We start from the raw sequence: 14,829 nt of genomic DNA, 5'->3' as shown, positions 1-14,829 counted from the left end.
GTTTTTGCCCATTCAGTATGATAATGGCTATGGGTTTGTCATAAACAGCTCTTATTATTTCGAGATACATTCCATCAATACCTAGTTTATTGAGAGTTTTTAGCAAAAAAGGTGGTTGAATTTTGTTGAAGGCCTTCTCTATAGATAGTCATGTGGTTTTTATCTTTGGTTCTGTTTACGTGATAGATTATTGATTTGTGTATATTAAACCAGCCTTGCATCCCAGGAATGAAGCCAATTTGATCATAATGGATACGTTTTTTGATGTGCTGTTGGATTCTGTTTGCCAGTATTTTATTGAGGATTTTCGCATCAATGTTCATCAGGGATATTGGCCTGAAAGTTTGTTTTTTAGTTGTGTCTCTGCCAGGCTTTGGTATCAGGATGATGTTGGTCTCATAAAATGCATTAAGGAGGATTCCCTCTTTTTCTGTTGCTTGGAATAGTTTCAGAAGAAATGACCAGCTCCTCTTTGTACATCTGGTAGAATTCAGCTATGAATCCATCTGGTCCTGGACTTTTTTTTGGTTGGTAGACTATTAATTGCTGCAGCAATTTCAGATCTTGTTATTGGTCTATTCAGGGATTCAACTTCTTCCTGGTTTAGCCTTGGGAGGGTGTAAGTGTCCAGAAATTTATGCATTTCTTCTAGATTTTCTGGTTTATTTGCATAGAGGGGATTATAGTATTCTCTGATGGTAGTTTGTATTTCTGTGGGATCACTGGTGATATTTCCTTTATCATGTTTTATTACATCTATTTGATTCTTCTCTCTTTTCTTTCTTATTAGTCTGGCTAGTGGTCTATTTTGTTGATCTTTTTAAAAACCAGCTCCTCCCAGTTGCTGTGTAAACATCCCAGAAACTTTGTTTACTCAAGTGAGGTTAAAACCACCTATCTGAGCTTCAGCAATGGTGGACGCCCCTTCCCTCACCGAGCTTGAATGTCCCAGGTCAAGCTCAGACTGCAGTTCTGGTTACAAAAATTTCAAGCCAGTGGATTTTAGCTTGCTAGTATTCATGGGTGTGGATCCTAGCGAGCCAGATCACTTGGCTCCCTGGCTTCAGCCCCCTTTTTCAAGGGTTTCAGAGGTTCTGTCTTGCTGGCATTCCAGACACCACTGGGGTATGAGGACAAAAGAAACTGCTGTGGCTGAAACGGCCACCTAGTTTTGTGCTAGAAACCCGGGGCACTGGTATTGTATGCACCAGAGGGTATCTCCTGGTCTGTGGGTTGTGAAAATCATGGGAAAAGTGCAGTATCTGAGTCAGAATGTCAGAGTGTCGGAAAAAGTCCATAATGGCTTCCCTTGGCTAGGAGAGGGAGTTCTCCAGTCCCTTGTGCTTCCCAGGTGAAGTGATGCCCCACCCTGCTTCTGCTTGCCCTCCTTGGGCTACACCCACTGTCTAATCAGTCCCAATGGGATGAACCAGGTATTTCCATTGGAAATACGGAGATCACCTGCCTTCTGCATCGCTCTCGCTGGGAGCTGCGCACCGGAGCTGTTCCTATTCAGCCATCTTGCCAGCAATCCTCCTATAATGTGCATTTTATATCTATAGCACATCTCAATTTAAACTAGATATATTTTAAGTGTTCAATAGCCACATGAGTAGCTACCATACTGGATAACTTAAGACTAGATAAACTCTCACTCAGGCAAATTAGGAGGCTTGTATTAAAAGGGCCATTTTTGCATTGTTTGAGGAAGGAGGGAGGGAGGGAAGGAAGGAAGGAAGGAAGGAAGGAAGGAAGGAAGGAAGGAAGGAAGGAAGGAAGGAAGGAAGGAGGAAGGAAGGAAGGAAGAAGGAAGGAAGGAAGGAAGCAACCAGGCCTGCCCTATCAATAGAATAAAGGAGGAAATAGCTATAAAAATGAATCAACTAGGGCTAAAAGTATCCACTTTAAATAGATGAATCTTATAAACATAATGCTATGCCAAAAATAATCAAGTTACAAAGAATAATGACAAAAAGATATGGTATGTAATGAAATAATAAATACATGGAAATAATGAACACCTAATCCACAATAGTGGGACTTCCTCTCTCAGGAGAAGATGGGGGTGTGCTCAACAAAGGTATTATACATCAGCCTAAGGGGCATCAGTTGATTTGCTAATGGTTTATTTCTTACACTGAAAAGAAGGGTTAAATGGTGTTTATTGCACTTTTCCTTATACCTTTTGTGCATAGGTCTTGAGATTTTATCAGCATTTTTTAAAAGCAAGATTCAGAATACCCTGAATTTATATAATAATCAAATGGGTGTATGTCAAGCCAGTCTCTAAACAAATTATTAAATGAGGAGATTGGAGTAGATGACTTCTAAGAAATATTCCAGTCCTAATATCCTTTCAGTCAGTAATTCTATTTTCTTCACATCTCTGTGGCTCCTAGAAAAATCCTGGGGAATGGGCAAAGCTGCTAGACAGCACGTATGTGTAAGTTGTGCCTTACACAAAGCTGAAATTCAGTTCCCACCCCAGTCATCTAGCCCTTCACTCAGGAGTAGGGCAGCTATCCAAAAGAATGAGCTTTTTCTGATTTGCACAAAGGTTCTATATGGTCTATAATGGCCAAGAAAGAATGTGCTCTGAAAACAACCGCACTCCTCAATTGAGGGGACATTGCAGTGCCTATATGACCCAACTTGGTTGTACAAACCGTGAAAGGAACCCTGACTCTCCATAGATGCCACTGAGCCACCCAGACAACCTAGCCTTTGGGGTTGTGAAATGAGAAGCTCATATTGCTGGGTGATCTGAGCTATGGTTTTATGAGGGTCTGGAATTGCACTATGACTACTGTCAGAGCAGCTGCACCCTACCTGACAGTGCTAACATCTCCTGATGCTAGCCCTGAAGACCTAATGGGCTTATTCCTTTCCCTTGTTTGACTAGACTCTCCTGTGGGTGGGAAATACTGGAACGCTGGAGCTGGAAAAGACCTCAGGAGGTCATTGGGCCTGTATTAACTTTCTGCATACAACATCAGCGGGGGCTAAAAATATGAGTGGAGTTTAGCAATTATATCACCTAATGCTACCCGCCACCACCACTGGCTGAGTTACCAGATGCCCCCACTGGACACTTTACAGAGGCTGAAAGAAGATAAATAACTTGCCTAAAGTAGCATCTCTCTTAAGTGATTGAGCCAGGACTTGAACGTAAATCTGTTTAACTCCAAAACCCATTCACTCTGCTATGGGAATTTTTCAGTCTATTAGCCTTTACCAGTTCTATCACAGTGGCATTGTTCATTACACCTAAGGTCTCTTCTTAATACTAAGGGGTTATTATTATTGTATAATCCTTACAACATAATTTATCTACAGTGATTATTATTGCTTAACAATAAAGAAATGCAACTTCTTTCATGCCTTTCTCCGTCCTTTTCCCCAAAGAGCCCATATCAAAAATGCAACTCTACTGAAGTTTGTAAAACATGCCATATCAAAAATGCAACTCTACTGAAGTTTGTAAAACATATCTCCCCACCTCTTTTTCTTCGGCCTTTATTCCTGAGGACTTCGTGTCTTTTTCAGAGTGAAACACCTGGAAGAGACAGAAAATATTACTGTGGTGCTCAGAGAAGAGAGAACTTCACACCGAATCAGTTAGAGGAGAGTGGACACTTGTGAAATATATACAGGTGAATATATTTCAGTCAGGGGAGATTGAATGATTGTGAAAAACATATAGGTATACAAGTGACATTCTCCCCTTGAAAAATTGTGAAAAGGTCTATGTTTACCTCTGATTTTCTTTCTTTCTTTTCTTCTTTGAGACGGAATTTTGCTCTTTCTGGCAGACTGGAGTGAAGTGGCACGATCTCAGCTCACTGAAACTTCTGCCCCCCAGATTCAAGCAATTCTCCTGCCTCGGCCTCCCCAATAGCTGGGATTATAGGTGCCCACCACCATGCCCAGCTAAGCTCACACCTGTAACCCCAGCACTTTGAGAGGCTCAGGCAGGTGGATCACCTGAGTCAGAAGTTCGAGACCAGCCTGGCCAACATGGTGAAACTCTGTCTCTACTAAGAATACCTCTGATTTTTTTCTAAGGAGCTTGTATTGGTTTATCTGTTCCTGTATTCATCTTGGATGTGTCATTTTTGCTCTAGTGGGGATTATGTTACGTCTTCCATAAGTACTTTTCATGCTCTGTCTTTATTATGAGTGCAATGGCTTTGGACAAGGTCACTCAACCAGTCCCTACTCAAAGGAATTTTAAGCATCTGAGAGCAGGTGGAGCAATGGTATTTGGAAAGGGAAGAGGGCTTTCCTGATAGACCTGAAATTGCTCCCTGTCTTGATAGTTTTGTTTCCTGGTCCACAGGTCAAGATGAGCATATTTTTAAGACAATGCAAGACGGCTGACCAACCCCCCAAACAAACTTGTGCTCAGAAAACAAGAAAGACCCCCTCAAACCACACTAACCTTCTGCAACTGGGAAGCGGTGGCTCCTTGGGTCCCTGGGAGAAGCATGCCAATGGCAGTTGAGACGCTCACAGGGGAAAAGAAGATGTTGCCGTCATTTGTTTTCTTCAGCTCTTTGAAAAGATCAAACCCAAGTCGAGTGCTGATGGCACCAAATGAATCCATGACGATTTTAGTGAGATCTAGAACAGCAAAAACAACAATCAAAACTGAACATTCGAATTGCTCTGCGTCGTGGGAACCCTTCTTGCTTCTATTCCTCTTCTGGCATTGATCTGGAATATAGGGATTTCCACTCTCTTGGTGAAAGGTCGCTGCTGCCTGCTTTTCACATCCTCTCTTGGCCTTCTCTTGCCAGGAGACATCAATCAGTCCAATGGAACCTGCCATCATCCAAGAGTACTCAGTTCTTGTTTCCCCAGAGAGCAGAGTTAATGTTTTAATGGCTTTGTTCTCTTATTCTCTGTCTGAACCTGCCTGCCTCTGCCACCCCACAGCCTCCTCTTCATGGAAGCTTCCCCAGATAGACACAGCCCTTGTCCAGGCAACACCAGTTTGTCTAGATGTGGGACCCATGATAAGGCGGTGGGGGGAGGTGCAAGAATCCCCACGGGCCTCAAATTCAGGCAGTGCTCGCCCATCCAACGTTAGCAATAATAAAGCCAAGACTTGAATCCTTATCTGACACTATTTCTCAGTTGATTCACAGTTCAGCTCAGAGAGTGACAGGACTGATTAAATCTCTCAAACCCCTTTCCCTAACTGCATTAAAAACTTGACTCGGGGCTGAATTTTCCTGAAGCGGCAACCACGTATCTTGTCATGGATTATTAGGTGGAGGTAAAAGGGTTTCCTTTTTTTATACTTTCCTATATTGTTTTAGGCCTGTATATGAACTTGCAATACTTTTGTTATTTCACAAAAATAATTTTTAAAGAGAAATTAATATCTGCCAAAAATAAATAGGTAGAACAGGTTTTATGTTTGCTTCATTATCAGCTACTTTATAACTAGTTAGTAAAGGCTTTAGGAGGAATCCTAAAACAAGAATAAGATTAATGCAAAGTAAAGTTTTTTAAAGCCCATATACTTTGCGGCCTTTGGCTCTCAAGGGCTCATCCCTGCTAAAGCATCCCACATCTGATGTCAAAGCTTCCACTTCACCTTCAGGTTTCCTTGCAGGGATCCTTTACAAGTTAACTCAGAAATAAAAGGAATTAATTTATGTCAAAGAAGATACATTGTCATGGCCCTGTAGGAACTGAATTAAATAAAACTACTCCCAGAAAGTCTATGCACAATAAAAGTAATTCTTTCAAATCAACAAACATCATTGTTCTCAAAATACAAAGGCCTTAAATTGGAGCCAAAATAAGAACTTACCTCAGGATTTGGAGAGACAGAGGTGGCTAGGCAAGGAACTAGGAAGCATATGTCAATTAGGTAGCTGAGATCCTTAATTTACAGTTCTCCAAATCTGCTTCAGCAGTGGTTTTGCACCTTGTGTGCACCTTAAAATCTCCTCAGGAACTTTAAAAAAAGCCCCACCCCAGACCAACTGAGTCAGCATCTCTTGGGTGGAAACCAGGCACAGAATTTTTATCACCCCAGGTGATTACAATGTACAGCCAACGCTGGGAACCAAGGGTGTATAGCCTGATGAACACATACATTAAATGCATACTTTACTTACCACAGATGGACAGAGCTGTGTCCTGACAAGTCATTCTCTATAATAGGGTTATTTTTGCAGTCGCATTATTTAGGAGTGCCAAATGCAAAGAAGAAAAATGAAAGAAAACTATCTTGCTAGAAAAGAACAAGAAAAAGGAACAAGGAAAGTTTGTGTAGGCAGCAGCACACAAGCGAACATGTGCATGCACGCTCGCACACACACACACACATACACACACACAAACATACACCTATTCTTGTTCTCTATTCCAGCCATCCATTATAAAAATATCTCATTTTAATTCATTCAATAAACATTTACCAAGTCTATTATGTACCAGGGGTTGTGCCTAATGCCAATAATTCATAAATACCCAATACCCTCAATGATGTCAGGAAAACAACACTACCCAAAAAAACTCAATAGGAAATTACATCCCTAGATTCCAGTTTTTCCTGCCAACCCCAGAGCATTTCTACTGGCCCTACCAGTTCATTAAAAGAAACTGTGCTTGGATTAGTCTCAGCTTTAATCTTCAGTAAAGGGCATGGAGATTTGCTGTCGTTGCTTGGCAGCAGCTCCTACAAGAGCATCTTAACTCTTCCTTCTGCCTAGAGGAACACCTCCCTACATATGCAGACTTAAAGAGCACGGGTCACGTGTGTTACAGTCTCCATACTCACAATTTGCTTTTTTCAAAATATTTTTATTTGTACTCTTTAAGCAAACTCAAAACCATATTTAATTGATTTGCTTTTTAATAGGCATGGAGAATCTTGCAAATTGAGTGAAGTTTAGAAAGAATTAACACTTATTTAACTCTGGATGAAATGGAAATGTTAGGGTTTTTTTAGTGGCATCAAATCTCTGAGCCAGCAATAATGCTTTATATTTTAATATCCCTAACAGTTTGTATCTTCTCATTTCTTTCTCTGTGGCCTCTAGACTTTCTGTTCGATTGCCCAGCCCTTTCCACAGACCTTCTGCTTTTTACTAAATCTTTTTCTCTACTACCTGCACTCATGGGGAAACCTGGCTGTTCCTGAAGACTATTACATCCTGCAGTCTTTTCTGGGAACAGCCACTCATGTCTTGGGAAAGCATCAAGTCACCATTCTTATTTTCCCTTGCACTCCCACTTCTTCCAAGTCTTTCTTCCTTCAGTCACCTTCAATGCTCCCCTTTGGAAACTTAGACCATCATACTGCGCTGCTCTTTCCCTAACCCTGGCCCCTCCAGGACTCTGTACATGGTCTTCCTATCCACCCAGCTGCCACTGCCACCCTGTACACCTTCACCATTCATGTTGCCAGTGCCTCTCACTTCTCCAACAACTTTCACCTTCCCTCCCTTCCTTTTTCCTTCCTTTTTTTTCTTTTTGAGATGGAGTTTCACTCTTGTTGTGCAGGCTGGAGTGCAGTGGCACAATCTCAGCTCACTGCAACCTCTGCCTCCTGGGTTCAAGCAATTCTCCTGCCTCAGCCTCTGGAGTAGCTGGGTTTACAGGCATCTGCCACCACACCCAGATAATTTTTGTACTTTTAGTAGAGACGGGGTTTCACTGTGTTGGCCAGGCTGATCTTGAACTCCTGACCTTGTGATCTGCTGGCCTCGGCCTCCCAAAGTGCCAGGATTACAAGCGTGAGTCACCATGTCCTGCCACACCTTCCCTCTCTTATAGCAGCCCACTCACACCAAGAACCGCTCTTGTTTAATACAAGTACCTCCATCTGGTGACGGATTCTCATCCTTATTCTCTCTAAACCTAATTTTCAACCTTCACAACCTCTTATCACAGGACTCTTGTGAGGAGTTGCCTTCACAGCCTCTCATCACAGGACTCCTCCGTCTTCTATTTTGTCTTGTCTTTCTAGGATCAAAACTGCCCCAGAGGTGGAAAATAGTTGATGATTAAGAACCATTTAAAAAGTGATTTCTATGCCGACAAGTGAGGAGAAGAAATCGTTACGCCCTGAAGCACGGTATTGATAGGTTCCCAACCCTGTTCCATAATTCAGTTTTGTTCCAACCTCTGTGTGTCTGTTACTGATACTGACTTGTAATATTTTTCTTCTTCAAGCATGTAATCTTGTAGTGGATGCTGCCGATGTTCCCACTAGATTTCCTTAATCTGCCAGCATGCCTGTTACCTAGTTGATGCTTTGCCTTATAATTCACAGATGCCCTTTTCTTGGCTAAAGGAGAGCTACCTACCTGGGAAGCTAGGTACCACTCCATCCCCCCACCATGGCACAACTCAAGCATGACTTACTGGCACAAGGGCATTAAAAAAACAGCCCTCGGCTGGGCACAGTGGCTCACACCTGTAATCCCAGCAGTTTGGAAGGCCAAGGCGGGTGGATCAGGAGATCAGGAGTTCAAGATCAGCCTGACCAACACAGTGAAATTCTGCCTCTAACTACTATGTCATACCATATACAGATTTCCATTTTAAATGGTTCACAAGGCTAACTGAAACACACAAAAGCATTTACAATAATAGTAAAAATTTAAAAACTGGACAACACAAAATTTAAAAGCTTTTATTAATCAAAAAACACTATCAAAGTTGGATATATATATATATATATACCCCCAAGACCTAACAATTTCAGCCCAGAGATTTACCCAACATAAACAGTCTGCTCATGGGCACCCAGAGACATGTGCCCCGTAGCAACATTCATAATAGCCAAATACTGGAAACTCAAATGTGCATTAACAGCATAACACGTAAATAATGGTATGTTCACAGTGAAATCCTACACAGCAATGATAATGAATGAACTAAAGCTACAGGCGAAAAAAAAAAAAAAGATACACTTCTCAAACAATATTGAACAAAAGAAGCCAAATGTAAAAGAATGCATACTATATGATTCTTTTTATATAAAGTACAAAAGCAGGCAAAGCTAAACTTCAGTTGACCCCTGAACAACACAGGGGTTAGCGATGCCGACCTCCCTCACAGCTGACATTCCAGGTATAACTTTTTATTTTTATAACTTTCTTTTTAGAGATGGGGCCTCACTATGTTGCCCAGGTTACATTCTGGATTTGGGCACCTGGCTTCCAGCAATCCTTCCACCTCAGCCTCCTGAGTAGCTGGGACTACATGCATGCATCACCATGCTCAGCTTGTATATATATATATGTATTTTTTTTTTACCCTTTACAATAATATTTTAATAAAGCTAGAAAATGTTTGGCCTTGATTACAAGAATACATATTCATAATATACAAAACTTGTAGAAAACAAAGGAAGCATAAAGAGAGCAAAAAATCACCCCTCGTTTACAACCAAAGACAAATACTACCAACGTATAATTTTCCACTCCACAAAAACTTAACTACTGATAGCCTACTGTTGACCAGAAAACTTACCAATAACATATAGTGTCGATTAACTCATATTTTGTATGTCATATGTATTACATACCATATTCCTAAAATAAAGTGAGCTACAGAAAATATAACATTATTAAGAAAATTAAAAAGAGAAAATGTATTTACTATTCATTAAGTGGAAGATCATCATCTGTAAAGTCCATCTCCTTTACTGGTGTTCAATTCTCCAGCTTTAGATCCTGCACCTTCCTCCTGCTTTAAGTTGTCATATAATGACTTTGGTTTTTCTCTGATCATATTAGGGTATGTAAGTATGCCTTTCTTATAGTAATTCTGCCCCCATATAAGAGCTACATGTTCAGCGTAAAATGAAAATGTGTTTCTCAAAAAGAGAAAGGTTTTCGTATCTGCTGGTTTAGATGCAGAGCCAGCTTCCCATTGAGTAGGCTGAGGCAGAGGAGCAAGAGGAGCAGCTGGCCTGGCTGTTTCAAGGGTGGCAGAGGCAGAAGAGGTGAAGAAGGTGGAATAGCGCAGGAGAAGCATAGACACTTGGTGCAACTTTACAGAAATACATTATCATTTCTGACTTTTTTTTTTTTTTGCTTCTTCATTTCTCTAAAGATGTTTCCACATGGTACCAATCCTGATTCCATAATTTGCTTTAGCTTTAGTGCCTGTGTTGTCAAAGGGTCCATGTCAAAAAGAATTTAAAAGCAGCCTTGAATAATCAGAAGGCTTCTGCCAGATTGTCTAATGTCAATTTGTTTTCTGGCACTGCTTCCTTTACGTCTTCTTTCATCGTCTGGAGCTGGTTCAGACGCACTCATCTCCATAAAATTGTCTTCTGTTAATCCTTGTGGTGTCGAATCTATTTGCTCTTGAATTTCCCCAAGATCCATATCTTGAAATCCTTCACCCACTACCTTTTTTTTGTGTGTGTGTGTGTCATATCCACAATCTTTTTCATAGTTTCCTTGATTGGTTCTGTCGTAAATCCTTTGAGGTCATGCATGACATCTGGAAGCAGCTTTCTTTGGCAGGAATTTGTTGTTTCAGGCTTGATAGCTGTCGCAGTTTTTTCTATAACAATGATGGCATTGTCCGTGGTATAATCCTTCCAGATTTCCATGTTCTTTCCACTAAGGTTTCTTCAATAGCCCTGGCAATCCTTTCCATAGAGTACCTTGTGTCATGACATTTAAAGTCCTGATGGCCCCCTGATTTAGAGGCTGAATTACAGATACTGTGTTTTGGGGCAAGGAGACAACTTGGATGACTTCAATGTTGAACTAATGAGGTTCTAGGTGAACAGGGGCATTGTTCAATAGCAAAAGAATTTTACAAGCCAGTCCCTTTCTGGCAAAGCACTTCCTGGACAAAGCACTGATGAATCAATCCAGAAAAAGGATTCTCATATTCCAGGACTTCTTTTTGTACCATCCAAAGACTGGCAGCTGGTATTTATCTTTTCCCTTCAAGGGTTGGGGGTTAGTGCTATCAACAAAGACAATTTTGATTATAAACCCAACTGTATTTGTACAAAACAGTAGCATTAGCTTATCCCTTCCTGCCTTAAATCTTAATGCCTGTTTCTCTTACTTACTGATACATGTCATTTGCATCCTTTTTTTTCCTTCAGAATAGGGCATTTTGATCTGCTTTAAAAATGTGGCGAAGTAGATATCCTTTCTCCTCAATTATTTTCCTGTGGCATCTGGGAGTTTGTCTTCTGCCTTTTGGTCGTAAAAAAATGTTATCTTGACATTTTTTAAGCCTAATCTTTTTCAAAAATAATCAAACCATCCTTTACTGGCATTACATTCTCCAGCTTTAGATCCTGCACCTTTCTCTTGCTTTAAGTTGTCATATAATGACTTTAGTTTTTCTCTAATTATATTAGAGTTTATAGGTATGCCTTTCTTATAGTAATTCTGCCTCCATATAAAAGCTGCATTTTCAATGTAAAATGAGAATGTGTTTCTCAAAAAGTGCAAGGTTTTTGTATCTGCTGTTGTAGCTGTAGAGACAGCTTTAAGCATTTTCTCTTCTTTTTTTACAGTGGTCCTGATGCTGGGTTCATTTATCTCAAAACGGTGGGAAAATGCAACTGCAGACCTCAATCTACAGTAGATATTAAGCAGTTCAACTTTTTCTTGTAATGTCATGACTTTTTTCTGTTTCTTGAGCACACTTTCAACATCACTGGTGGCACTTTGTATAGGTCCCATGATGTTATTCAAGCTGTATGGTATTGCACTAAACATGATGAATAATACCCAAGAACTGTGAGAGATCACTTTTTATTGTGATACACAATTTGCTGGACAGATGAACATGCAGAGATCATTAGCATCATAGTGTGTTTCAAGTAGATACTTGAATACAGATTGAACTCACTGTAATAGCAACAGGAGTTGTCTACAAAATAATTACAGTAATTCACTATGCACTACAATTAATTTATGCAGTTATGACTTAACACTGCATCTTTACTTGTGTTCATGTTTCTCTTAACTGCAAATAGCACCATGTATGACCATCTGTAAGTGTTGTGTGCATAACTTTTGATACATTTTAACTTTTCATAATAGATTTGTACATATTTTATGGCAGTAAATGATAAAATAGACTAGTACCTACATATACTTTATGCATTTGTGACATACCTTTTTCTTAATATTTTTGATATTTCTAGACTACACAGCAATTTTTAAAAATCTGCGATTTGAAAAACCTACAAGTTTTTTCAAATTGTCACAAATCTCCAAAATATTTTCCAGGATGTTTATTGAGAAAATTCTGAGTGCAAGTGGATCCATGCATCTTAAACCCATGTTTTTTGAGAGTCAACTGTATAGTGCTGCAAGTTAGCATATTGGTTACATATTGAAGAAGATAAGGAAAGTAATAATTAGAAAGGGATGTAGGAGTGATTTTGGAGCAATAATAATATTCTATTTTTTTTTACTTAGGTGGTGGTTCCATGTTTGCTCACTTTGTGATAATTCATTGAGTTACATGTACACCTTTTAATATTTCCATATTTGTGTTATTAATCACAAGAAAAATAATTTTGTTCAATTTATTTCTATATATTTTATCAGTTTGATATTCTTGTGAATACTATCTTTGGGTTTTCCATTCATTCAGTCAGTCAGCCAACAAATATTTCTTGAGCATCTACTCTTTCAAGAGCATCTCTCAAGAACCGTGAGAGATCACTTTTTGCTTTAGGTACTGAGATAAAGCAATGAATAAGATGTAGATGTAAAAGATCCATTCTCTCATTAAATTCACACTCTTTTGGGGTGATACAAATAATAAATAAACAAAAACAAAATAATCTCAAATAGAATTAAGTGCTCTGAATTGAATAAGGCATTGCATTTGTGAATAGTTATTACTGGTGTATAACAAAAAAAATTTTGGATATCTAGCAAATCATCTTCAAGAATAATCCTCTATGATAAATTATAAGCTTATTCACTTTGGTTTTCTAGAAAGATGATCATAAAATCTCTGAATAATGGTTTGGACTCTTTTTACCAATATCTATTCCTCCAATGGAACTATTCTTCAGCATAATGGAGAATACCCAAGTTTCAAATCTCTCTGCACATAACTCAGATCAACAAGCAAAGCAGTGATTTTTTAAAGTGCACTTAACTGTATCAACAGAAGAGGGCGCTCTTGCACCAAGAAAACAGAGTATGGCACCCAACTCACCTTCATAAAGTTGCCTGTCCTTTTCTACACATTTTCAAAATTTCTACACATTTCAGTATGAACAAGAAAAAGTACCTAACAAATACGTAAAATTACTATATGAAGAAAACAGTGAGAATTAAAACTTTTAGCTGATGGAGACACTACCCAGGAAATCAACTATGAGGGGGGAAAGAGCTGCAGTGTAACACTACTCTGTGAACTAAATATCATTTGGAAAGAGATTATGGACATGAAGAATGTTGCAAGTCATAATTTTTAAAACTCAGAATATATATGAATAATAAAACAACCACGGAAAGAAAGTACTGTAATGAGATATGTCTGCATTAAATAGAAATGCTAGAAATAACAAAATCATCTTGGAAATGGGACTAGACAACCAGTCGCCTATAGGAGAAAGCACAGTAAAGAACATAGAGAAGAGAAATGAAAATAGCCTACAGAATAAAAACAAAATAAAGAAGAGTAAAAGGATAAAAGAATAAAATAAAGACAGGCAAAGAAATCTAAAACATATGTAACCATAGTCTCTGAAGTACAGAAATAACACAGTGGAGTAGAAATGATATGTAAAGCTATAGTTCAAGAAAACATTTCAAAAATAAAATAAATCTTGAATCTGTATGTTGAAGTGGCCTACAATGTACCTAGGAAAATTGAAATGATAAAGTCTAAGACATATTCTAAAGAGAGAGAATCAAGTCAACCTAAAGTAAAGAAACAAGTTAACGTCAGACTTCTTGAGAACAACATACAAACCAGTGGAACAAGAAAGAGATTCAAAGTCCAAACCAAGAATTTTATATACCAAAAAGTACTCTTTCGTGAATAGAGACCATAAAGAAACTGTGTTAAACAGTCAAGAACTTAGAGAATATTGTGCTTCTTAGCCCTTCCTGAGAAATTTATCAGAGGATCAGCTTCAGCCAGTAACTAAAAAAAAAAAAAAGATTGAAGAAACTTTAGCAAAAGACTGCTATACTGATACACAAATATATTTTATTATAGCTCTAAGACTAAAGCAGACACGGAAATAAAGGTGGGAAAGCAATATGTAAATGTATGTTTTATATGCACTGCCAAAATAAAAAACATTGACAAAAAAAAAAGTGAGAGGAAATACTAGAAAGAAATTAGAAGGTAGAATATAAATCTGTTGATTATTACTCAGGCAATAGATGAGCATCAAAAGATATTACTTAAAAATGATAAAAGCCTAAGTTAATAAAAGAGTACCATAAGGCCATTAGGTCATAATAGAGCATAAAAATAATGTCTAGAACAGAAATGCAAACTTTCCTAAATATCACAAAGAAAAATTAAAAAGAGGGAAATAGTAAAATAGCAAGACAATATGATTCTAAAGTTCACATGGAAAAATAAACAAGCAAGAATAAATAGGAAAACATTGCAAAGGAAAAACAACAAAGTTTCCGCAATTAAAACCCTGATGTTGGTACATGAATAAACAGATCAAAGGAGGAGGATAGTGAGTCCTTCAACAGACCCAAGCACATATGGAAACTGCGTATATGATAAATGTGGTAACTCAGATCTTAAAGGGAAAGATAGATGTCATTGTTGTTGTTATTGTTGTTGTTGTTGTTGAGACAGAGTTTTACCCTTGTCACCCAG

At 38.7% G+C, this 14,829-nt stretch overlaps 1 protein-coding gene across 1 annotated transcript in view; it reads right to left on the bottom strand.

Moving 5' to 3' along the window:
* SERPINB13 (serpin family B member 13) overlaps positions 1–6,065 on the bottom strand; it is a 14,341-nt gene extending 8,276 nt beyond the window's left edge. Inside the window, exons 1-3 of the mRNA XM_017528775.2 lie at positions 5,825–6,065; positions 4,442–4,623; positions 3,500–3,556 (exon numbers count right to left, since the gene is read on the bottom strand). Coding sequence (XP_017384264.1) covers positions 3,500–3,556; positions 4,442–4,606 — 222 coding nt within the window. The 5' untranslated portion in view covers positions 4,607–4,623; positions 5,825–6,065. The remainder of the gene's footprint in view (positions 1–3,499; positions 3,557–4,441; positions 4,624–5,824) is intronic.
* Positions 6,066–14,829: the final 8,764 nt, after the last annotated feature.

The sequence above is a fragment of the Cebus imitator genome, unplaced genomic scaffold (genome assembly GCF_001604975.1).
Source record: "Cebus imitator isolate Cc_AM_T3 unplaced genomic scaffold, Cebus_imitator-1.0 Scaffold55, whole genome shotgun sequence".
Classification (NCBI taxonomy): Eukaryota; Metazoa; Chordata; class Mammalia; order Primates; family Cebidae; genus Cebus; species Cebus imitator.
The sequence above is the reverse complement of the archived record's forward strand: the minus strand, read 5'-3'. Positions and strand labels throughout refer to the sequence as shown.